This window comes from Aspergillus heteromorphus, assembly GCF_003184545.1.
Source record: "Aspergillus heteromorphus CBS 117.55 chromosome Unknown BO70scaffold_7, whole genome shotgun sequence".
NCBI lineage: Eukaryota > Fungi > Ascomycota > Eurotiomycetes > Eurotiales > Aspergillaceae > Aspergillus > Aspergillus heteromorphus.
In genome coordinates, this window is record NW_020290412.1 from 1014874 (window position 1) to 1036123 (window position 21250).

A 21250-nucleotide genomic window follows, 5' to 3' on the forward strand; every position below is an offset into this window, starting at 1 on the left:
AAATATTGACGAGGGACTATCGTCAAACACTAAGCTGTGACCGTCTTGATTTATTCTACATCAGTAGCACATCGTTTTTTATCATCGTATACGAGTATAATTGGATCCCCAGGAACCTTGAGCTCAAACTACATACAATCAACGGAACGGTAAACTCGCAGGGCAAAGGGGGAAAAAAAAGGAAAACAGTAGGTTCTAGTAAACAACAAGCGATGCGCTGGCTTCTCTAATCGACCGGCAGTTGGCTTACTTCTGCATGGACCGGATCATCTCGATGTGAGTAGCCCTGTCTCTGTTCGACTCGGACAACGACGGAAGACCTGCACCACCATTAACATCATCACGACCAGGCAGTCCGAAGCATAGATAATTATACTTACTTCTGAGCTCACCCACCACATCCTTGGCCTTGCCAAAGTATACCTCCTCTGCACGAACAGCCAAATTAGCAGCCATCCACAAAAAGTAGAATGTAGAGGACACATACGCAGCAAGTTCCTCATCTTCAACTCCATATCCTCGACCAGACGGCCCACATTAGCGACGTGGCTCGCATCCGACTCGACGGGCAAATCCACCTCGACCTGACGGGTCATGTTCCCGCTCAGGTCCATCTCACCCAGAGCCTCAGACTCGTTGGCCAGATGAAGAATGACAGTGCTGGTGAGCTTGTAATGAGACATGCGCGCTCTGTCGGTAGCCTCGAAGACGTGGATACTATCCCACTCCCCCGAGCTCTTCGCACCAGGCGTAACTCCTGCGCGAGAAAGGGAACATCAGCACGGATTCCCAACTGGGCACTCTCCTCTCAGCAGGAACAGTTGCTGGCAGCACGAAACGGAGCGAACAACCCACCCTTTTTCAACAGTATAACTCCCGCAAACCCATCGTCCAGATCCCAGAAGTAGACGCTGCCCACTCCGCCCTCGTAGTACAGCTCGCGGTAGACGTCGAATGCCTCGTTGGCGGCCACCTCGAGCTTCCTCACTCGCTCACTGGGAACGGTTCCATCGTCGAGCGGGGGGTCGAACTCATTGCTCCAGGGGGAGCGGTAGCTGTCTCCGTCCCGGTTGTAGTCACAAAGGAGGTAGTCCCGGTTGGTGCGGGGGCACTTTCGGATCTCGAGGGGCTGGTCGACGGACGAGAGGAGGTCTTCGGTGAGATCCGGGACGATGGAGGTGATCGCCTGGAGATTTTGCTTGGTATCGCGGGGGTTCAAACGCCGGAGAAGGTCGCTGCAGGGTTGCTGGTGGTCAGCGGGAGGTTACAAGCGGGGTTGACTTCGGTGCATCGTGGGAGAGGGGGGGGGTTCTTTCGCCAGGGGGAGGGGGGGATGGAGGAGGGGAGGGTTTCCTTGGGAACTTGCCAAGGCGAGGACACTTACAGCGCACTGTCGAATTGAGCGTCCGCCATGGTTGTGTTTGTGAGGCTCCGAGAAGTGTCTGGGCTGGTCCTGTGCTGTTGTTTACTTTACTCCGGAGTCGCCTGGCGGGACTCCAAGTTGGCCGGACGGAAGAGGTGCGTGACCCGACGGCGGGGGCCGTGGCCGGACTGCCGCTTCTAGTCGTTTCCCAATCAAGGCATGTATGTCTATTGCTATTGCTTCAGGGGTATATCTATCGCCAACGCAATAAAGTATCAAAGTCTCCCTGAAGCCCCGAAATTGCCCCGGAATCAATCATCGCTGTCGTCATCCGCCAAAAGCCGTCCCCATTTCGACCGCCTACTCTAGGCACTCCTATCCAAGAGAGTGGAGACATCAGGGGCTTCAAAATCATCCTCCATGTCTCCGTCCTCGGTGATTTGCGAAGAGTAGAACGGCTCTACACTCGGCATGGTCATCGGTGATGTCCGTTGAACCGCACAGCGGTCCTCTTTTCCAATATCGGTCTGCCTGACCCCAGGTCTGATCTTCGAGCTTCTAACTTCGTGTCTACGATCTTCTTCTCCTTCACCTGAGACTGCGAGGTTCTGCTGCCATGAGACCAGCTCATGTGACACAACCTCCTTGAATCGATGGTCGCAGTCAGGACGCACCTGCGCCATTTTTTGCAATGTTTGGATTATCCGGCGAGTAAGCGACCCATGATTGACCGTCTGGATAGGCCGCTGGACGAGTTGAAGACGTGGGAAGGTGTCGTTTCTAGGCTGAAAGTCCGAAAGCTCAAGCATGGGCCCCGCATTGCCGTAATGGACCTCAAGTTCTTTTCGCTGCGCTGGGGTAAGCAAGACCTCTTCAAGCGCCGGTAGTTCCACGGGCTCTGGCTCTGGATTCGGCGTGTCATTCTTACTTTTTGCTTTGGGATTAGGCTGGGCTTTGGGCTTGGGCTTGGGCTTGGCTTTGGCTTTGGCTTTGCTTTTGGTGCCTTCTTCCGCCAGATTTGCTGCCGTGGTGAACCCAGTCTCCACGTTGTCGGGCATATGAAACTTCTTGGGCGGCCTCTTCGGTGCCCTTGCTCGTCGTTTCGGCTCTGGCAGATCCTGACTGGCGTTCTCTTCGGGGATCTCAATCGCTCGTTTATCGGCAATGGGCCGCATACCCGCGGGAAGGATGCGTGCGGACTGGTCGTCATGAAAGGTGAAACGGGTGCCACTGGCAATCATCTGCTGCATCTTCTGGTAATTGTCCTTGGCCTTGTTGTAGCTTTCCTCCTCCTTGCCCTGCATAAGAAGAAGAGTGATGTTTCCGGCCCGTTTCCGGCCAGTACGTCCCATTCGCTGCAGCATGCGAATAGGGGAGGCAGAGGAGTCGTAACACACAATTAAGTCGATTTCGCCAATATCCAATCCCTCTTCACCAATCGAGGTCGCGACGATTGTGTTGTATACGCCCTCCTTGAACTTCTGCACAATGCTGAGCTGAGTCTTTTGGCCCATCCCTTCCGATCCCTTGGCGCTACTCTGTCCAACAAAGACGTGGGGCCGAATCATAGGTTCGTACCTCTTCAGTACTCTCGTTACCTCTTCGGCGCTGTCTCGGAAGTGCACGAATATCATGACTCGCGTGGCTGATTTATCCTGGTCCTCGCTTGTGCCAGCGCCGTCTCCCGCATCCATGAAATGATTCAACACAACCTGTTTCAGATACTCCAATTTGGGATGTCCGATGAACTCTGGGTTTCTAGTCCACGGCTGTAGGTGATTCATAAGTTTCTTGAAGCTTTCATCCTGGACAACCTGCCGTTGGTACTTGCCACCCTTTTGCCCGTCGGTGCTGGACTGGAAGTGCAGAAGATGACGGTAGAAAGGTGTTATGCCATGGTATTTGAGGAGGTCGATTCCATGTGCCAGGCTCGCCAGGATGGTGAACAATGTGTTCACTTTGCCTTTCACACCGAAGTGGGCGTTTCTACCGGCGTCTGACATCATCCACTGCTGCCTAGCTTTGGTAAGACCATACGCAGTAAGCCCGAGGGGGTCGCGACCCCAGTAAGCATTCATACTCCCGAGCTGGTCAACAAGGGGTTGGAGGGCCCTCGATATAAGGTCCATGCAGAAGATCATCTCCTCCGAGTTTTGGAATGTCTGGACTTCCGTGTGTTTGGAGTGGACATATTCCCTGATGTCGATGGATTGTTCTGTACGAATCTCAACCTTGGAGATATCCAATCCATCGATAACATCCTGTACAGATTCCACTGTTGATCCTGGCGTTGCCGTCAGGGCTAAGATACGAAAACTCTGGTTATACCGCCGGACGAATTTCACAACTTCCACGTATGCATAACCGCCCGTTGCGCGATGAGCTTCGTCAACGACAATGAGAACTATCCGTTTCGGGTCTGCGATTCCAGACTTGAGGTCGTTAATCAGAGTCTGAGGCGTCATGAAAAACACGCGTTTGGCCTTCCATTCTTCAGCTCGAATGCCCGGAGCAGCCTCTCCAGTGAGCATCGTTGTCTGGGATCTTGGAATCCCCGCAATTCCAAAGCAGGCAGAAACCTGCTGGGAGACCAATGGTTTGGTGGGAGCAACAAAGATTATCTGAGCATCCTTGGTCCAGCGAAACCAATTGAGCATGACTGTAGCTGCAATGAACGTCTTCCCCAGACCGGTCGGCAATGCTACAAGCAAGTTGTGGAAGAGACCTTTTTGCGCGATATTGAATTGATAATCTCTAGTTTTCCCCAGGTTGGTAGGATATATCCATGTCCCCAAAGTTTCTTGGTTCAGTTTATGCTGGGTGGGAGGTTCTTCCTTGTCAGGTGGCGAGTAAACCTGCTCACCAAGTGGCGGCTGACTTGCTGGACTCCGAGCAACCATATCGAACAATGAGGTTTGCCGAACACCCAGTGGGCGGTTTGCAGACTTGGTGAATTGTTGGGGCGGCGGGCGCGATTGGGCTGTGGGAGGTGGAGACATAGATAAATCCGAATCGAAAGCATCATCGGGAATATCGTCAAGGAAGTCATTAGAGGAGCCCAGTGCAACGGTTTGCTGTCCAGGGACGAAATTCGCTGGAGGTCGTGGAGGCGGAGGTATGGATGCTGAAAAGGAGGCTTGTCTGGAGCTTTCTTCCTCGAACGATTGCATTGATGCCTCAATTGCTGCGTTAAGCGCTTCATCTTCGTCATACTCGTCATCTTCATCATCATCATCATCATCATCACCAACAACAACACCAGTGCCGCTTCCCCCGCTTTCTTTCTCGATTATTGTAGTTCGGGGAGGGGGGATTGGATCGGGCTTCTTCCATCGCGGGCCGCGAAGCGCTTCGGGAGGCGAAGGAGGTTGCGTCAACTGAGTGACGAAGATATTGTCCTGAGGGTTATGGTTTTTGGGCGCGAAGACCTTGTGTTTGGGGCGTGCCTTTCGCTCCGGACTCTCTGCGGGGCGCATTGATTCCCGATCAAGGGTCGAGAATTCCTCGTAACCGTAGTCAGCAAACGAGTCCGAGCTGAGCCCAGCGTCATCCCTGTCGCTATAGCTCCCATGGCGTTTGTTGTGCGGTTGTAGACCTTCATTCGAAGCGGCCTTCAGGCGACGGCGCTTGGTTGGTGGAGGGGAGTCCTTGTCTGTCGGCGCATCTGCCTCGTCAGAAGGGTCCTTGACGACAAAGTCGCTCAAGTCGTCATCGAAGTAGTCGGATGAGCCCCCATCGAGGTCGGACATCTCGAACCCGAGCTGGTTCGTAGGAGAAAGTCCGGTGTCATGATTCGGGTGGCCATGAGACGCGACGCGTTTATATCAATCAATCACATGCCCGCATTCGTTACTGTAGGTTATGTAAGCCGTGACTTAGCCAGCCCCACATCCTGATTGGATCTATCATTTAGTTACACCTCCAGACAAACTACACATCGACAATGTTCAAGAAACCATCTGCTTATTACGATGTTCCGCTTCTAAAGCTAAATGGAACAATTGATTCGGACTAAACGCCTCTAATCCACGCGTGACCTCAACGATGTCTCCAAATAAGCTCCAGCCAATGCCACCCGAGACCCACCTCTAGCTCACTAGTACGGAGTATATGTTGAATATCGACAGACGCGAGCGGCATCACACCTCTAACATGAATTCAAGAAATCATGGTTCAGTCGGACTGTCTAGCAGTAGTCGCTCCTGCCCGAGCCACCGTCCTGACATCCACCGCTGCAATAGCTGATGAACGAGATATCCCCATTCGAACCACCATTGCAATGAAAGAGGGATTCGCGAATATGAGCGTCATCGGTGGGCTGGTTGGCGGCCTCGAGGGCACCGTTGACCTGGGCACCATAGTTGCCTACCCCTGCCGTGAGTCACTATCCTGAGCCACAGAGAGTTGATTCGTCACAGACCGATATTCAAGAGGTTATAACCGCAGTAGTTCAGATTGGTCTTGCAGTTGTTTGCGGCGACGAAGGGAGCAAGTGCAGCCAGGACGGCGAGGGGAAGGAAAGCGATTTTGACCATGATGGCGGATGGATTGCAATGAGGACGACTGACGTAGGCTTACTGGGAATTGGAAGAAGATGATTGATTTGAGTGCAATGTCTTTGAGATGGATTGATGGGATACAATGAGGTGGCAATGCTGCCCTTTATATACTACAGGCCCTCCGGCCCAATATATAGGCCAATTGTGATAGTACCTCGTGTCTCTCCAGATTACATTCTTTGGCGACTTGCTCTGGACGCCTGATCATTTCGAGGCACTGCCAGCAATTTGCCATTGGCTGTCAGCCGCCCAGTATGATCATTCCTGCTGGCCAGGTAGAGGGATATTAGGTCCGCGCCATATGTTGTAACTGATTTTAAGTAACGATCTACCGGCAGTTAGTTGGCATCCGATTGTTTTTCTTATCAGAATATGGGGATATGCAGCTAAATTCTCACGACTGGGGGTTTGGGGTAATCCGCAGTAGAACCCCAAGGTCAGGCCTCCCATGTAGATGAACACATTGTATCACTATCCTGATGTTTTTAAAAGCGGACCTTGGTTTTTTGAAGCTCAGCCGTATAGTCAACCCCACTGAGAACGGACAGCTAAGAGTCCATATCAGCTGGTGCTTTGATGCCTACTTTTCAGTATTTCCCAAGTTTAAGAGTAGACAAACCATTGTAGTCCATAGCGAGGGCACACATTGCCGGGGGGGGCTTGAATACTGAAGCCCTGAATTAGGTCACGATTACATATCACTAAAATGACAGGATATTGGCCCCATCATTCAGCCTTGTCCGGTCAATTCAGCTTTTTTAAAGCGAAGGGCTTCATGATCTCATTGTCACTCAGCGGCTAGGAATTTTAGGCCCTCCATGCAAAACATTCAATTACGCTTCAGTGGCGCATCGCCACCAAAGAGATTTGCATCTATCACCGGTCAGGCAGATCAGGTGGCCAGATTTTCTTCGAGTCATACCAAATACATAGTTTTGCTGATCTTGAATCAATGTGCCACTCGCTATGACAGATACCCGAAGAACCATCTGACGTTGGGACTGACACATTTACTTCCATTCCAAAATACCTCCTGGCCATTCCTCGGCCTTTCTAACGAAAGCCACCAGGACGGGGAATGGGCATGTATATTCGGAGCAGCGTACGCGAATCTCAATCCATTTAAACAAATATTCTCAGACCAGCATCCAGTACGATGTTAGAGGGACGTAGGTCGTCACAGAGAACCTTGACTGGCCCAGAATCGACTCTGGCATGACGAATTTGGGTATATTCTGCGCAGACCCGCGGCCAATTCCTCCCCCGCATTTTATGTTGAGCAGCAATCTTCTCCGGAGTCAAGTGTACATTCCGCGGAAAGTGCAAAGAGTCCGCCGGGGCATGATTTGCATCTTATGACAAACTAGTCCTAAACGTGGTTTGCGGAGGTATGTCTTGGGAGGGGATTCCTCAGGGGAGTCAATGCATCCGTGTCCAACAGTTGTCCATAGTTACCACCATCCTCCAAGTCCATGCGAAAGCACTAGTAAAATGTTCCATGTCTTCGATTTCAGTAACTGTGATTGAAGATCTATGGACTTGGAGTCTTGCGCGTGAGAGAGTATTGTCGCAGACCAAGCCTTCCGGAAATTATGATCAGTAGACATTCGAATTGTTGGGAATCTGGCCTTCGTCAGCTCACGATTGCGCTCTCCGGGTCCATGTCTACGTTGGGTTGTCGATTCATCTATCCGGGGCAAAGAAAGACATACATACATACATACGTACATACGTACATAGTTCTTGGCTGTCGGAAATCCTGTTCATTATTCCAAAGCCGCAGAATGCCGGCGGATTCAAATTCCGAAAATAACCCTTCCATTGGACAGGCACTCTATAGTACTTCGGTAGGGCCGGGTGGCGGCCATGAGTTTCCAAGCATATTAGTTATGATGTTAGTGATCTCCTGCCTCCTATGGAGTACTTTACCTACCGTGTTATACGCGGCAAGGGATAGAGGCCTTGCTGATGGGAATCATCTGAGCAATCGATCAGGATTCCGTGAATATCCCTGTACTGTGTCACAGGATCCGTCACATCCTGAACTGTACAATGAGAATGACAATCACTCTGGATATGAGAGTATACGATTTCAGTCAAACTGAGAGGTCAAGGATGTTAAGCTTAAAGTGATCTCATTCAGTTGTACAGAGAGCGATACCGTATGATTGGGACATCTATAATTCGAGGTTGAGAAAGAGTCCGAAACCAGCCAGGCGGATCCAAAGGATCAGTTGGGTGGGGGTTCACCCCGACAGGATGTCCTATCCTCCTTCTGTATGTGATTCCAGAGAGAAGACAAGCAATAGTATAGAAAATTAACTCATATTGCCAATAATATGCACAATGAGGGGTCCTTCACAACCTACTTACACGAGTCGATGTCTTTTCTTGGAAGATAAGATTCTTCACACATGTGCTGTTGTTGTACTTTACTCATGTGGTAGTTAGCCCTAACCATGACTTCAAGAGATCTGCTGGATCTCTGAAGACAGTTCAGCCAGCCATCCATTCGACCCGTGCGGGGTGCAGAGGGAGGATAGGCCGGAGGTTGGCCCGGGAGAGTCCCACAAGGGGCAAGATGGTCTGCCTCCATTCTTGGTCCTTCGCACCATCACGAGTCCAACCAAGCGGGGAAATCTGGCCAAGGCGCTAGCTTGTGCCCCTTCAAGGATGCTGCTGCGGATTTGTACGGGAAGCCCTCCAGTCGGGAGCGAGCCCCGGAGGGGATCGGATCTGCCCGAGCGAGGTTATCCCCGAAGGGGAAGCCCCCGCGCGAGGGATCTTACCTAATCACATCACCCAATTCCAGTAGGTGGTTACCATCGGGTTTCTTGGTTTCTGACACGACGGAGTACAAGTGAGTAGTTTATCAGACCACATCCATCGTGCCAGTTTTTGGATGGATGGGTCCACCAATGGCCGACCCGTCTCTAGGCGGGATGCGCTGGCTTGCCCCATCACAAAGATAAGACCATTTGGTGGACAGTGAGTGACTAGATAGTGACTAGTGACTCGCCCCTCAACTAGGGTTATTTTTAGCCGATCCCTTGGAGTCCCCCAGATTTTCAGGGTCTGTTCTCACGCCCGGCTGCTTGAAAGAGATTGAAGGGTCAAGGGACAGCGCCCCTGAGCGGCCCCGGCTAAATCTACTTGCCCAAATAGCGCATTGAATGGACGGATCCCAAGCAATCAATAATCTATCATGATGGTGAGTGAGTGTTGATGGCAAGATAATGGCTGATGTCTGATGCCGCTTCGCACCGTGTTTAGTCTGGGGTTGCCACCCATGTAAGGGTGAAGACTGACTAGCCTGACCCAGTGAGAAGCAGAGGATGCTGGAGGGATCCAAGGATAGCAGCAGCTTCGTCCGTGACGCCGTCGGAGGGCCATCGCCCAAGAGCGACTAGCCTGTGTGACTCTGGCTGCCGACTGAAACCTCACTAATCGCAGGCTGGGAAAGGGAAAGAGCAGACGGCCCTAAATTAGTGAATCCCCAGGATTGCCTGATAGTAGACCTGTTGTACGTACTGATACGCTGGCGGTACGGCCATCCCAGTCCATGCAGCAATCAGCTTCCATAATTACACCGCGCGCTAGGCTGCCTTTCTTTGACTTCTTCTGCTCGCCCTCGTCCTCTTTCTCTTCTTCTTCTTCTTCTCCTTCTCCTCTTCCTCCCTCACAGTCCTTCTTTTGTCCTGCCATTACGCACTCGTTCGCTGCTTTTCTCCGGCTTGACTTACTTCTGCCAATCTAATACCTGTCGCTATCATCCATCTAGCAAGATGAAGTTCAACAGCGCCGTCATTCTGTCCTCCATCCTGGCCGTGGCCGTGGCCCAGGACTCGTCCTCGACCACCAGCAGCGCGACCACCACCGCCAGCCTCTCTCCCCAGGCATCCTGCGCCGCCAAGTGTAAGTGCTGCTGCCTTCTCCATCAGTCCACGGACGCCATTCTTCATCATTCATCTTCCCTCCATCCAACGGCCTGCCTGCGCGGCATACATGGCCATTGCCCATTCACCCACCTCCAACCCAGACAATCCGTCCTACCCTGCCACCTCCCAGCCTCACCTGAAACTAACCAATCCCAGGCACCGCCACGGACATCTGCTGCATCGCCGCCTGCTACGAAGTGCCCTGCCCGAACAACTCCCAAGTCAACGACACCACCAGCTGTGTGGCCGCCTGCCCCCAGGGCTCCGGCTCGGCCAGCGACCAGAAGGCCTACGCTAGCTGCGAGAGCAGCTGCGTGAGCAGCTACTTCCTCGCCACTGCGACGGGCGCATCGGGCTCGTCCGCCACCAAGGGCAGCTCCAGCGACGCCAGCACCACCAAGAGCGGAAGTTCGTCGACGTCCACTGGCTCGAGTACGTTCCCGTCCCCCCGTACCCCTTTTCCAGGATCAACAAAAAGCAAAAAGGCAAAACAAGCAAAACTAACGCGCAATCCCATAGGCTCCAAGTCCGGTTCCAAATCCGGTTCCTCCTCCGACTCCACCGGCACGGCGACCGGCACCAGCGCCCACGCCAGCTCGACCGAGAACGCTGCCGCCATCGCCCAGCTCAAGCTGGGTGTTTCCGCCGCCGGTGTTCTCGGCTTCGTTCTGGCCGCCTGGGCTCTGTAAGCTTGGTCTCGTTGGAACTGATGTATTCAACCTGACCTGACCTGACCTGATCCTTGTGATCCGATCCGATCCGATCCGGTCCGATCCGGTCTACTTTGCTTTGCTTTACCCTTTTGCTATGCTATGCTATGCTATGCTTCGCTTCTCTTCTACATATGTAATCAAACCAAGCGCTGTGTTAATAATATGATGGGAAACGCATGGAATAATGGGAAATTAATATGCTGCTAAGATATCTAACTAACCGTACCTACCCAATCTTCACTTCCTTCTTGATCCATCATTACTTACATTATTTATTGCATCATATTTTGTGTAAACTATCTATCCCCCGTTCCTTGTTCACTTATGCATACATATGTTTATTCGTTTCCTATACCTCTTTTTTTTTTTTTTTTTTTTTTTGGTCTTGATGCTGTTTTTGCTGTGGGTGGCTACATACATATACATATACATCTCGGTTTTACCACTACTTTATTCAGTATGACATGGTACAATCGAAGATTGAGAGTGTTATTACTGTGTACATCACAGAAAACTATAAGTACCTACTTTGTAGTAACTATTTTGTAGGTACTAGTTACTATACTCCGTCTCCACCCCACCCACCCACTGGCATTTACTACTTACCAAACGAAGGAATGGATCGGCTGTACTATCTCCACATGCAGTACACATACTTAATTTGTACTTATCTATCCCCGCATTTCACGGGCCGGATGGCGGATGGAGATATGTCAATCTGAATCCACTGATCCAGAGATCCACACCCGTTCCGGCATCCGGGCGTGCAGGACTGACTGCATTGGCATTGCAGGGTTGCAGGTCTGCAGGGTTGCAGTGCTTCGTCACGGTCGTCGAAATCAAGGCAGGGACTTGGACGTGTCTCTCGCATGTTGAAGTGCGTATCTCTCTAGTCTACCTACATTACTGATACGATCAACGCCAAAGAAATGTGTCCCATCTATCGGTTTCGCAGTACAGTACTGGGTATGTAACATCGAATGACCACGGAAATCATATCGGAGGATACAACGGTGCGAAGCAAAAGAAGGAGTGTCAAGGTCGGATGCAAGTGCATGCAATGCTGGCATTACCCCATGATCCCGCCATGGCGTTGAATTCCCACGAGCGCATTGTGATTGTTGCCGATACGGGCATCAAGGGGGATGGATGGATGAGGTGCAACTCAGGGCAAGAGTGGAAAGGAGTGGTACAAAATCCCAAGCACGCCAACGCCGATACCAATGTAAGGTCTAAAATGTTGCATATTAGTTCAAGGCCAATGATCTCCTCCCCTCGTCCAATGGTAACGTTAAACACGGTCCCGGGCAAAATCCAAGACCTCACAGTCGTCTTCGAAGAAGCCGTCATCTACCCCGCCACCTGAAGACAGCGCTGAGGCTTGCTTCTTTTTCCGGCGCGTGGTGATGACCACTTCTTCAACATTGCCAGTACTGTTCCCCAGACTGATCAGGTTCTCCATTTCAGCCCCCAAGCCCTGGTGCTGTTCACGCACCATGTCGTCGTCCTCTTCCTCGCTACTAGCGCTGAACGGGCGCACATGAAGCTTGGTTGTCGACATAGGGCCACCAAAGACCCACTGACCGGTCGGGACCGAGCTCACGGTATCATCCGCCTCGGAGAACACGAAAAGGTTTACCCTCTGATCAGTGTGAAATGGTTGGAACGGGGTGTTTGTTTCAATCTCGGCCTGTGACAGTGGTTGACACTTAAGCTTCGATGCCGGAGGCAGTCGTGGAGTTGAAGTTGGCAGGGCCAATGTTGCAGAAACAGTTGTCTCCGAACTGAAAGTCCCCAGGGTCATGGGGCCGCAAGGGGTCTGCAGATGGGAGGGCAACCGAAAGTCGAGCTCTTTGCTTCCAATCACAGACTGTAGCTGCCGATTCTTGCTGGGCGACGCAGAGCGTTTAATTCTATAGAGGCGGAAGTATCCTCCGTCTATTAAGCCCAAAAATGGCATGCCCTTGTGGGTAATCCACGTCACACGGGATGCAACAGGATCCCGGGAGAGCCCGGAGAGGTGTAGGCGGTGTTCGCCACCATGTCTAAACGTATTGACGGTCTTGACAGTACCGGTAGCGGCCGCCCCCATTGACTTGCTAAGGCCAGCAGCAACTGCCTTTCCACCTCTCACTCCTGCAGCAGATGGCATCGCAAATCCGCCAACAGAGGGGAATGCAGCACCAGTGGATGGAGTTCGACCCCTGACTGCGGCAAGGATAGGCTGTGTCTTACCCCCAACCATCTTGAATGCCGCTGACAGGGAATTTGCGGAAGCCGTCCGGTCAGGAAGCTCTTCCGGGGGTAGATCGGTAGGCTGGGGTTTGGCAGGCTGTGGTCGGGATCGACGGAAAGGGGGCCATTGGAACGCGCTTCGTGGCAGATCGAAAACGTGCACAGTCGGTTTCGCAGTGATGACTGCTAGCTTGTCACCCGAAGGAGGACACCAGACCACGTCAACGATATGGGATGCGGTCAGTCGCGGATATCGGGCGACCTGCCGCACGCTCGGCTGTACAGCTGCTGGGTCATCAGACAGCAAAGCTCCTGCCCGACAGTATTTGGCCTGCATTAAGTCCCAAACATACTGAACATCTCCCTTCTTGCTCGCCGTGAGAAGCATGAGGCCGTTGGGAGAGAACGAGAGAAAGCTGCAGCCGTTTGGCACCTGAAAAGTGGCAACGGGGTTGAACACAGCATTCTTCGTTTCACCACCCTCGTCAAGCTTTCGCAAGTCAAAGATGGACACCAAATCAGGCTCGGTCGCCGACACGGCCTGGGTTTCTTGAGCATGTGTGGGAGGGAAGAGATTATATCCCTGTGGTGGAAAATCCATCAAGTTAGGGGAACGGCGTGCTGGCACGCTCTGCGACTGCTCCTTGTTCCAGTAATTGTTCCAGGCTTGCAGTCCCTGGTCACCCATCCAGCGCGCGCCTCGCATGAGTTCTTGGGTAACGCCGCGAGCAACTTTGCCAAAAAGACTTTCACCCTCACCGACATCTGTAGCGCAATTGATCGCTGGTCGTGACGGGGGGTTTCGAGTCTCGAGCCCGACGACCTTGCCTTGCAGCAACGACGCTGGAACTGTTCCGCGGAGACTAGCTTTGCAGGTGGCTGATGGTGGGACTATAGCCAGCCATCTCCCCTTGAGGGAGATGATTGGAGTATCGAAGCTTGGGGATCCATGTGGAGAGTCAGACTGGGATCCATCCGGGTCAGTGGAGCTCGAAGACGTAGAGTAACGCCGAGACTCCTTTGACTTGATGTTAGTCCACGTCTTCCCCAGGCACTGATACCGGTTAATGCTGTACATAAACACTTCTCCGCTAGTCCCAGAGGCAACAACAATATAGCTGCCGCTCACAAACAGCTTCAGGTTCCCGGCCGGGGAGGGCGCCAAGGTAGGCAGACCGGGTATATTACCATAACATGGACTGGGCGGGGTCGACAGAAGCGTGGTTACACGTTCCCCTGTTCTTAGTGAATACACCTCGACTCGTGTCTGGTAATGTATCGGCTCCTCTTTGCTCATGCGCCCTCCCGCGGCCGACTGTCGCCCCGCAGGTACTTCGTTTGCCTCAGAGCCGTTGGAAGATACGTGACCCTCATCATCCGGTTGAGAGCAAGGACCATGGATGATGACAGCGACGTGAGGTCTAGATGATAAGAATGGGTCATTAACTGAAGCGTTGCTCAGCAATTTAGCTTCAATGACACGGCCGTTGAGACCAGCCAACTTCCCAACAAGACGCGTCTTGCGGTCTTCAATGGCAAGGACATCCAAGACGCCATCCATACCGACGAGCAGAACACTGCCCCCCATTCGTGACGCCTTGAATAATGGACTAGTCATTGTATCAAAGGCACAGAATGAGTAATTCCCATCAGCTGGGGCCCTGCTCTGACCAGAGAACAAAGGCAAGTCAATGTCGGGCGCTCCATAGAAATGGGCCTGTGGCAGATGTGGAAGAGGTACGTGGTTGTTGAATGGGCTGTTAACGGAGTGACTCTTCTGTCGGTCTGTGGATGGCTGCCTTGACACACTACTAGTCGAGTATCCATGCCCATAGCTCATAGGTCTCGTCCTCGGAGGGGGAGATGTCGAAGAGGGATGACTAAATCCGCCCTTGTCTTGACTGGTGAGGAACCCAAAGGGAGATCCACTGTCGATTTCGCCATCAGCAGCATCATTTGGAGGGCTTTTCCCAAATGGGATGGACTTGGCCCAGGTATCAGTGCGATAAACAAGGTCATTCTCGGGGGAGTCTCCAATTGAGTCTAGAGCATCAAGCACTGGTGACACAATGCTGTCATTATGAGACTCCAGTGTCGGGTTCGGGCAAGATGACGGTTCATCCTGCAGCGGCGGCGACGCTCCTAGACTATACGACGCGTAAGTGCGGTCAGCAACGAATCGACAAACACCAAAATCCAGACAGAGTCATGCAAGGGTTTTGGACTTACAGGTCTTCAGGCGGGGATTTTGAGGCTGCTTTAGCCGCCTTCGCCTTCGCTTTAGATCCACTTTTCCCCTTCTTCTTGCTCTTTCCGCCGATATCATGCTCCAGGGTTACTCGGTTGAGATCCTCGGGAAGTGGGTTGGTGTCACCTAAGGACTGCTGGCGAAACAAATCGTCCGAAGCTGCCGGTGGCATCCAAGTGGAGGGATTGCCTCTCTGAGGCAATATGGTTTCGGGTGTGGTAACCGCTCTCAGGACCCTAAACAAGGGCCGAGAACGGAGGGGTTGACGGTGTAGTCGACCGGCAACGACACTCGCAGGGGTATGGATTCACTGCCGGAGCGAATCGTGCTTGTTGTTGTTGTCTACCTGGTCAACGAACGGCTTATCAGCATGAGTCATCGAGCAAAGACGGAGGCGATAGTACTGACAATGGGGGTTCTGATGCGGTGGATGGGAAGGGACGCGTTTGGGGGGGGGGGGGGGGGAGGAGATTCCGGGACAGCGGCCGTGCCGGAGAGAAGGAGACAAGCAGCGTATCTGGAGGGCCGCCCGTTGATACGCCGGTAGATCTGTACTGTACACAGGACAGGTCGGAAGCACTGCTTGTACCGTCCGTCCGGGTTGGTGGTAGGAACAAAGCCAGCCAGGACCAGGAGAGTCTTGGATGGGGGGATGGGGGGATGGGGGGATCGAGAGCGTGGGCAATAGTGAAGTTACAGAAGTGAAGATGGAAGAAGTTACAGCAAGGGCATAGCATTCACACCGAGGGAAGAAGGGAAGGAGAGGGGGAGGGGAAGCGGATCAGGTCAGGAGCATGGATGACATCTCCATGGTAGGCTGACTACTACCGGTCGACTTATCTCCTATCAGTCCCCCATTCAGTTCCTCCCTTAACCGGCCTTACCGTTAAGGTTCCAGGGCCACCACATGACGGGGCCCGAGTGACTATTGGCTGTTGGTGGGCTGGATACGGGGAGGGGGGTGCAGGGGGGCATGACCGTCATAACATGACGCAGCCGGGTAAGGTTCCTACATGGGAGATGCTTCTGGGTCTCAGACGGAGTCCCAGATTCAGGCAGGTCGACTGCATCCGATGATCTGCACGTACCGTACAGTACACGGTACTGGATGTACCCCGTAAGGCGGAGAACGATACCTATCTACACCTCTGTAAGCAGACTAGTTAACTACCGACGCCTCCCACCCAAGTCCGACTACACACGCCATTGGCCCTGTCTGCCCGCATGAGGGGTAACCTGCGCAAACAATGCAAACCAGACGCGCCCAAGACACGGGTCGAGGTGGTCACGTGAGAACCATGGGTGATGCAGCCATACAGCCACCACCACCTGGGCATGTGTCCCAGGGGGCCTGCCTGAACTGGATCGCTCCTGCCTCCTGTGGTAGACAAGTTGGCCTGACCCTCCTCCTCCCATGGATGGAATGGGTCCGCTCCGGTTTGGCCGTCGATACGGAGGAGTTACAGGCCAATCGCCTAGTTCTCGTCTCGGAATGCGGTTGACCGGCTGTGGCTCAGTGGTTGCCCGCCATGGGGTGAGTCACGGGGGCTAGTTAGTTACCTGGCGTGCACTGCCATCATCTGTAAGGTCCCAACCCCCCCCCCTATCTATCGCCATCGGGGCAGAACATGGTCGTGACCGAAATATTACACGGTGGCTACTTTTGTTGGGATGCAAGTTTCCTAGACGGCAGGGCAGGAAGAAAACCAGGAACGCTTCACTTGTGACCAGTATCCGGCGGTTTCGGCGTCGAATGATCCAGGGCCTCGTCATCGATTCTCCCTGCCTCACCACGCGGCAAACTTGCAGAATGTTGAAGAATGCCAGTGGTGTAATTGCACGCGGTGCGGACGGAACAATCCAATCAAGGAAGGAAGGAGGTCTGCAAAGAAGGAGAAAAGTAATGTTACATTGATACAAGACATTGATATAAGATAATGCCACCTGTTTGGTTTCCAGTCGCCGTTGTTTTGAGACACCAGTCACTCACTCATCCACCACCACCAACGCCACGTCTATTGCTCGTCTATTGCTGCTCAGCTTTCAAGTCTTCTTCTTCGCCGCAGCCTTGGCCTTGGCGGCCTTCTTCTTGTTGCTGTTAATCATCACAATTCCTATGAACGTGCCGACCACGGCGGAGCCCAGGAGGGTGAGGAACACGGGGATGCGGATGGCCCAGACACGGGGAGGGAAGAGGTCGTGGAGAGGGTGGCCCGGGTCAACGAACGGCTACCAGTGGGTTAGCAGGGGAGGTGTGCAGAAAGGAGCGCGACGCTCAGACGTACCATCAACAGAGTCCAGGTCGTGTAGTAGAGAAAGATCGCGGTAGCGACCAAAAGCATGGCGGATCCGACGATTGGGCCCAGCTGCGGCGCAATTCAGGTCAGTCCGTGATTGTCAAGGCGTTAGCGTAGAGATATTACCATAATGATGATGCGCTGGCAGATTGAGTACGTAGAAAGACAACGGAGGGGTGGCTGCTGCGAAGATGGCGACGTGCCTGATCGATCGACTTCCGTACAGAGTAGTACTAATGATTGTATGGATGGCCACGCCAGCCTGGCTCCTACGGCGGCACGTGACCCGCGGCGCGCTAAGACCTTTCTCCTTCGCCGCCTCACGCCTCATCCGGACGAGCTCCAACGTCGTGGTATCTGCGGATCCTCGCGACTCTCAGAACTCTCTCACGGGACTGCCAACGAAATATGACGGACCCGGTCGTATTGCAGTCGGCGGTGCGAGTGCCCACTCCTCCCCCAGGCGCCCCGTACTCCCCTCAAGCCTCAGCATCCCGGAAACGCTCACCTCCCTCTCGGTCGCCCTCACCGAATCGTCGTCGCTCCCCCCCCGGCGATCCGTCGAAAGACGACGCGGAAGCGCCACGCATCGACCCTGAGCGCGCGATCGAGCGAGAGCGCCAGCTCGCGGAGCGCCTTCGCCAGCATGAGAGACAGGAAACCGCCCGGAAGCCGATGACGGAGGAGGAAAAACAGGCAGCGGCCAAGGCAGAATACGAAAAGCTCCTGAACATGCGCTCGGGTGGCACCTATATTCCTCCTGCGCGACTCCGGGCGCTGCAGGCGCAGATCACAGACAAGACTAGCAAGGAGTACCAGCGTATGGCGTGGGAGGCCCTGAAGAAGTCGATCAACGGTCTCATCAACAAGGTCAACGTTTCCAACATCAAGTTCATTGTTCCTGAACTGTTCGGGGAGAACTTGGTGCGCGGTCGCGGTCTGTTTTGCCGGAGTATCATGAAAGCCCAAGCGGCCAGTTTACCGTTTACGCCTATCTACGCTGCGATGGCCGCTATCGTGAATACCAAACTGCCCCAGGTCGGCGAGTTACTGCTTAACCGTCTGATTGTCCAGTTCCGCAAGGCATTCAAGCGAAACGATAAGGCCGTCTGCATATCCTCTACAACGTTCATCGCCCACCTGTGCAACCAGCAGGTTGCGCATGAGATGCTGGCCGCGCAAATCCTTCTGCTGCTGCTTCACAAGCCCACAGACGACAGTGTCGAAATCTCCGTCGGTCTTACACGAGAGGTCGGTCAGCATTTGGAAGAGATGAGTGGCCCGATCGCCCTGGCGGTGTTTGACCAGTTCCGGAACATCCTCCACGAAGCCGACATCGATAAGCGAGTGCAGTACATGATTGAAGTGCTGTTCCAGGTTCGGAAGGACCGATACAAGGACAACCCGGCGGTCAGGGAAGAATTGGATCTGATCGAGGAGGAGGATCAAATCACGCACCAAATCGGCCTTGACGACGAGATCGAGACCCAGGATTCTCTGAATATTTTCAAGTATGATGCGGAGTGGGAAGAGCATGAGGAGGCGTACAAGAATCTCAAGGCGGAGATTCTAGGAGAGGGCAGCGACGACGAGGAAGACGAGGACGAATCGGACGAGAGCTCTGACGAGGAATCGGAGGAGGAGCGGAAGATGGACATCAAAGACCAAACCAACACAGATCTCGTCAACCTGCGCAGGACGATCTACTTGACCATCATGTCCAGTATAGATTTCGAAGAATGTTGCCACAAACTGATGAAGATCTCGCTGCCGGCTGGTCTTGAACCCGAGCTTCCGTCGATGGTCATCGAGTGCTGCTCCCAGGAGCGCACGTATTCGAAGTTCTACGGCTTGATTGGAGAACGCTTTGCGAAGATCAACCGCCTCTGGTCAGATCTCTTCGAGGCAGCCTTTGCCAAGTACTACGACACCATCCACCGCTACGAGACAAACCGACTCCGCAACATCGCGCGGTTCTTCGGCCATATGCTCAGCAACGATGCCATCGGGTGGCATGTCATGTCGATCATCCACATGAACGAGGAAGAGACGACATCCAGCAGCCGTATCTTTATCAAGATCCTGTTCCAGGACCTGGGTGAGCATATGGGTCTGCCCAAGCTGCAGGAGCGCATGAGAGACGACATTCTACGCCCCAGCTTCGAAGGCCTTTTCCCACTGGACAACCCCCGCAACACGCGCTTCTCGATCAACTACTTCACCAGTGTCGGCATGGGCTTGCTGACGGAGGACATGCGCGAACACCTCAAGAACCTCCCCAAACCCACGGTTCCTGCATTGCCTGCACGGGACGGCGGCGCCGAATCCGACGCCGAGTCCGATATCTCCCATCCCACCAGCTGCTCCACCTGCACTCCTCGCTCTCGCTCTCGCTCTCGCTCCCGCTCCCGCTCCCGCTCCTACTCCTACTCCCGCTCTCCCTCCCGCAGCCGCGGCCGCAGAGGCTCCGTCACCCGGGGCAGATCCTACACCCGATCCGTATCGGGCTCCTCGCGCCGCAGCTACAGCTACACCCCATCGCGGTCACGGTCCCCTGCCCCCAAGACCCGCGCGCGCTCCGCCTCATACAGCCGGTCCCGATCTCCAGCCCCACGCAGAAGACCCTCCGTGTCGCGTTCACCGCCACCCCGCCGGACCCGGGATCGGTCCTACGATTCCCGCTCCCCTCGTCGCAGTGTGAGCCCTCCTCCCAGACGTCCCGCCGCCTCTCGGTCCATCACACCCCCTCGCAAGCGCGACACCAACGCCCGGAGAGAGAGAGACAGAGACCGCAGCTACTCCCGCTCACCGTCCCGGTCCGTGACCCCCCCCCCTCGGCGACCCGCCCAGACGCGCGGAACCCGCTACTCGGAGTCCCGATCGCCTCCTCCCCGCAGGCGGGTTGAAAGGAGTGTATCCGGATCTCGCTCCGACTCGCGGTCTCGGTCTCGGTCTCGTTCCCCGCGCCGTCCACGCCCCAGCCGCCGAGCTGCTCGCGACGCCTCCGTCTCGCGCTCTCCAACCCCACCCCCACGGTCCGCGCGTGACGAGCCCCGCCGTCGTCGCCGGTACTCAGATTCCCGCTCGCCATCCCGCTCTCCGCCCCGTCGGGCAGCGCGCGATTAGTCGCAGACCTGAAACATACATGCATACATTCATTCATACTCAGACCGAAGGAAATCATGCCAGGCCGGGTAAATCGATATTTGCAGATAGACAGGTTCAAGCCTGCGGACGGCCGTGGACAAGGTTTGGTAGGATGGGATGGGATAGGATGGGACATGAGAGGGTATGATAGGGTATGATAGTCTAGTCTAGTCTAGTCAGGAAGGAAGGAAGGGAGATCTTTTGTTTGTAATGGATTGGATGTATCTATACGTTGACAATTTGGTGTTTGCTGCCTTGCCTTGCCTTGCCTATGCGGAACAGAAAAGAATTGCATTGTCGGTAGACTTACCCTTCCTTCCTTCTTTCTACTTTCTACTTTCTACTTTCTACTTTCTACTTTCTACTTTCTACTTTCTACTTTCTACTTTCTACTTTCTACTTTCTACTTTCTCTTTGTGGGGACTGTATCTATGTCTATGTCCATGTCCATGTCTATGTAATGAGCGAGGAGGAATCGAGTAACATGTACGGCGTAACAAGTTCGACGATCTCTATTGACATCAATAAAGTATGACTGACTATTTATCTAGCTAACGAGCTAGCTAGCTAGCTAGCTGGCTAGCTACACTCCACATGTAGCAGGGTATCTAAGCACCATTCTATCTCTATACTCTATATCAATCCTCCCTATCCCTACCTCCATGTCCAAGTCTATCTCACTCAATTATATTTATCCCCATCTAGTACACTCCCCACCCCTCCCTTCATGTCTCACCCTCTCACTCTCTC

At 53.7% G+C, this 21250-nt stretch overlaps 7 protein-coding genes across 7 annotated transcripts; 2 read left to right on the forward strand and 5 right to left on the reverse strand.

Moving 5' to 3' along the window:
• Positions 1-11: 11 nt before the first annotated feature.
• Positions 12-5112, reverse strand: mph1 (3'-5' DNA helicase; the record flags this gene model as incomplete). The annotated part of the gene is made up of 6 exons (XM_025545270.1): positions 12-320; positions 381-428; positions 488-757; positions 856-1235; positions 1385-1442; positions 1737-5112. The coding sequence occupies 6 exons, from the start codon at positions 5110-5112 to the stop codon at positions 247-249; spliced, it is 4206 nt and encodes a 1401-aa protein (XP_025401185.1). The 3' UTR covers positions 12-246.
• Positions 5113-5365: 253 nt separating this feature from the next.
• On the reverse strand, positions 5366-5898 carry BO70DRAFT_386223 (uncharacterized protein; the record flags this gene model as incomplete). The annotated part of the gene is made up of 2 exons (XM_025545808.1): positions 5366-5728; positions 5784-5898. 2 exons carry the CDS (start codon positions 5896-5898, stop codon positions 5550-5552), a joined length of 294 nt encoding a protein of 97 aa, XP_025401186.1. The 3' UTR covers positions 5366-5549.
• Positions 5899-9248: 3350 nt separating this feature from the next.
• BO70DRAFT_214527 (uncharacterized protein) lies at positions 9249-10660 on the forward strand. Its single transcript, XM_025538671.1, has 4 exons — positions 9249-9466; positions 9704-9837; positions 10017-10292; positions 10380-10660. Exons 2-4 carry the CDS (start codon positions 9708-9710, stop codon positions 10547-10549), a joined length of 576 nt encoding a protein of 191 aa, XP_025401187.1. The 5' UTR covers positions 9249-9466; positions 9704-9707; the 3' UTR covers positions 10550-10660.
• Positions 10661-11753: 1093 nt separating this feature from the next.
• On the reverse strand, positions 11754-15228 carry BO70DRAFT_422811 (uncharacterized protein; the record flags this gene model as incomplete). The annotated part of the gene is made up of 2 exons (XM_025547572.1): positions 11754-14955; positions 15038-15228. The coding sequence occupies 2 exons, from the start codon at positions 15226-15228 to the stop codon at positions 11865-11867; spliced, it is 3282 nt and encodes a 1093-aa protein (XP_025401188.1). The 3' UTR covers positions 11754-11864.
• A 96-nt stretch (positions 15229-15324) lies between these two features.
• Positions 15325-15964, reverse strand: BO70DRAFT_214582 (uncharacterized protein). The gene has a single exon (XM_025538672.1). It carries the CDS (start codon positions 15791-15793, stop codon positions 15422-15424), a length of 372 nt encoding a protein of 123 aa, XP_025401189.1. The 5' UTR covers positions 15794-15964; the 3' UTR covers positions 15325-15421.
• A 1135-nt stretch (positions 15965-17099) lies between these two features.
• Positions 17100-17425, reverse strand: BO70DRAFT_288199 (dolichol phosphate-mannose biosynthesis regulatory protein; the record flags this gene model as incomplete). Its single annotated transcript, XM_025539273.1, has 2 exons — positions 17100-17285; positions 17342-17425. Coding segments are annotated over 2 exons (270 nt in total), but the record flags the coding sequence as incomplete, so codon positions are not given.
• A 284-nt stretch (positions 17426-17709) lies between these two features.
• Positions 17710-20942, forward strand: BO70DRAFT_360687 (MIF4G-domain-containing protein). Its single transcript, XM_025542849.1, has one exon. It carries the CDS (start codon positions 17762-17764, stop codon positions 20477-20479), a length of 2718 nt encoding a protein of 905 aa, XP_025401191.1. The 5' UTR covers positions 17710-17761; the 3' UTR covers positions 20480-20942.
• Positions 20943-21250: the final 308 nt, after the last annotated feature.

Bases quoted from the DNA above. Each gene is read 5' to 3' on its own strand.
- BO70DRAFT_214582 (XM_025538672.1), bottom strand. From the start codon at position 15,793: ATGCTATGCCCTTGCTGTAACTTCTTCCATCTTCACTTCTGTAACTTC.
- BO70DRAFT_360687 (XM_025542849.1), top strand. From the start codon at position 17,762: ATGACGGACCCGGTCGTATTGCAGTCGGCGGTGCGAGTGCCCACTCCT.
- BO70DRAFT_214527 (XM_025538671.1), top strand. From the start codon at position 9,708: ATGAAGTTCAACAGCGCCGTCATTCTGTCCTCCATCCTGGCCGTGGCC. The intron at 9,838-10,016 runs GTAAGTGCTGCT...AACCAATCCCAG, and splicing joins GGCATCCTGCGCCGCCAAGT to GCACCGCCACGGACATCTGC. The intron at 10,293-10,379 runs GTACGTTCCCGT...GCAATCCCATAG, and splicing joins GTCGACGTCCACTGGCTCGA to GCTCCAAGTCCGGTTCCAAA.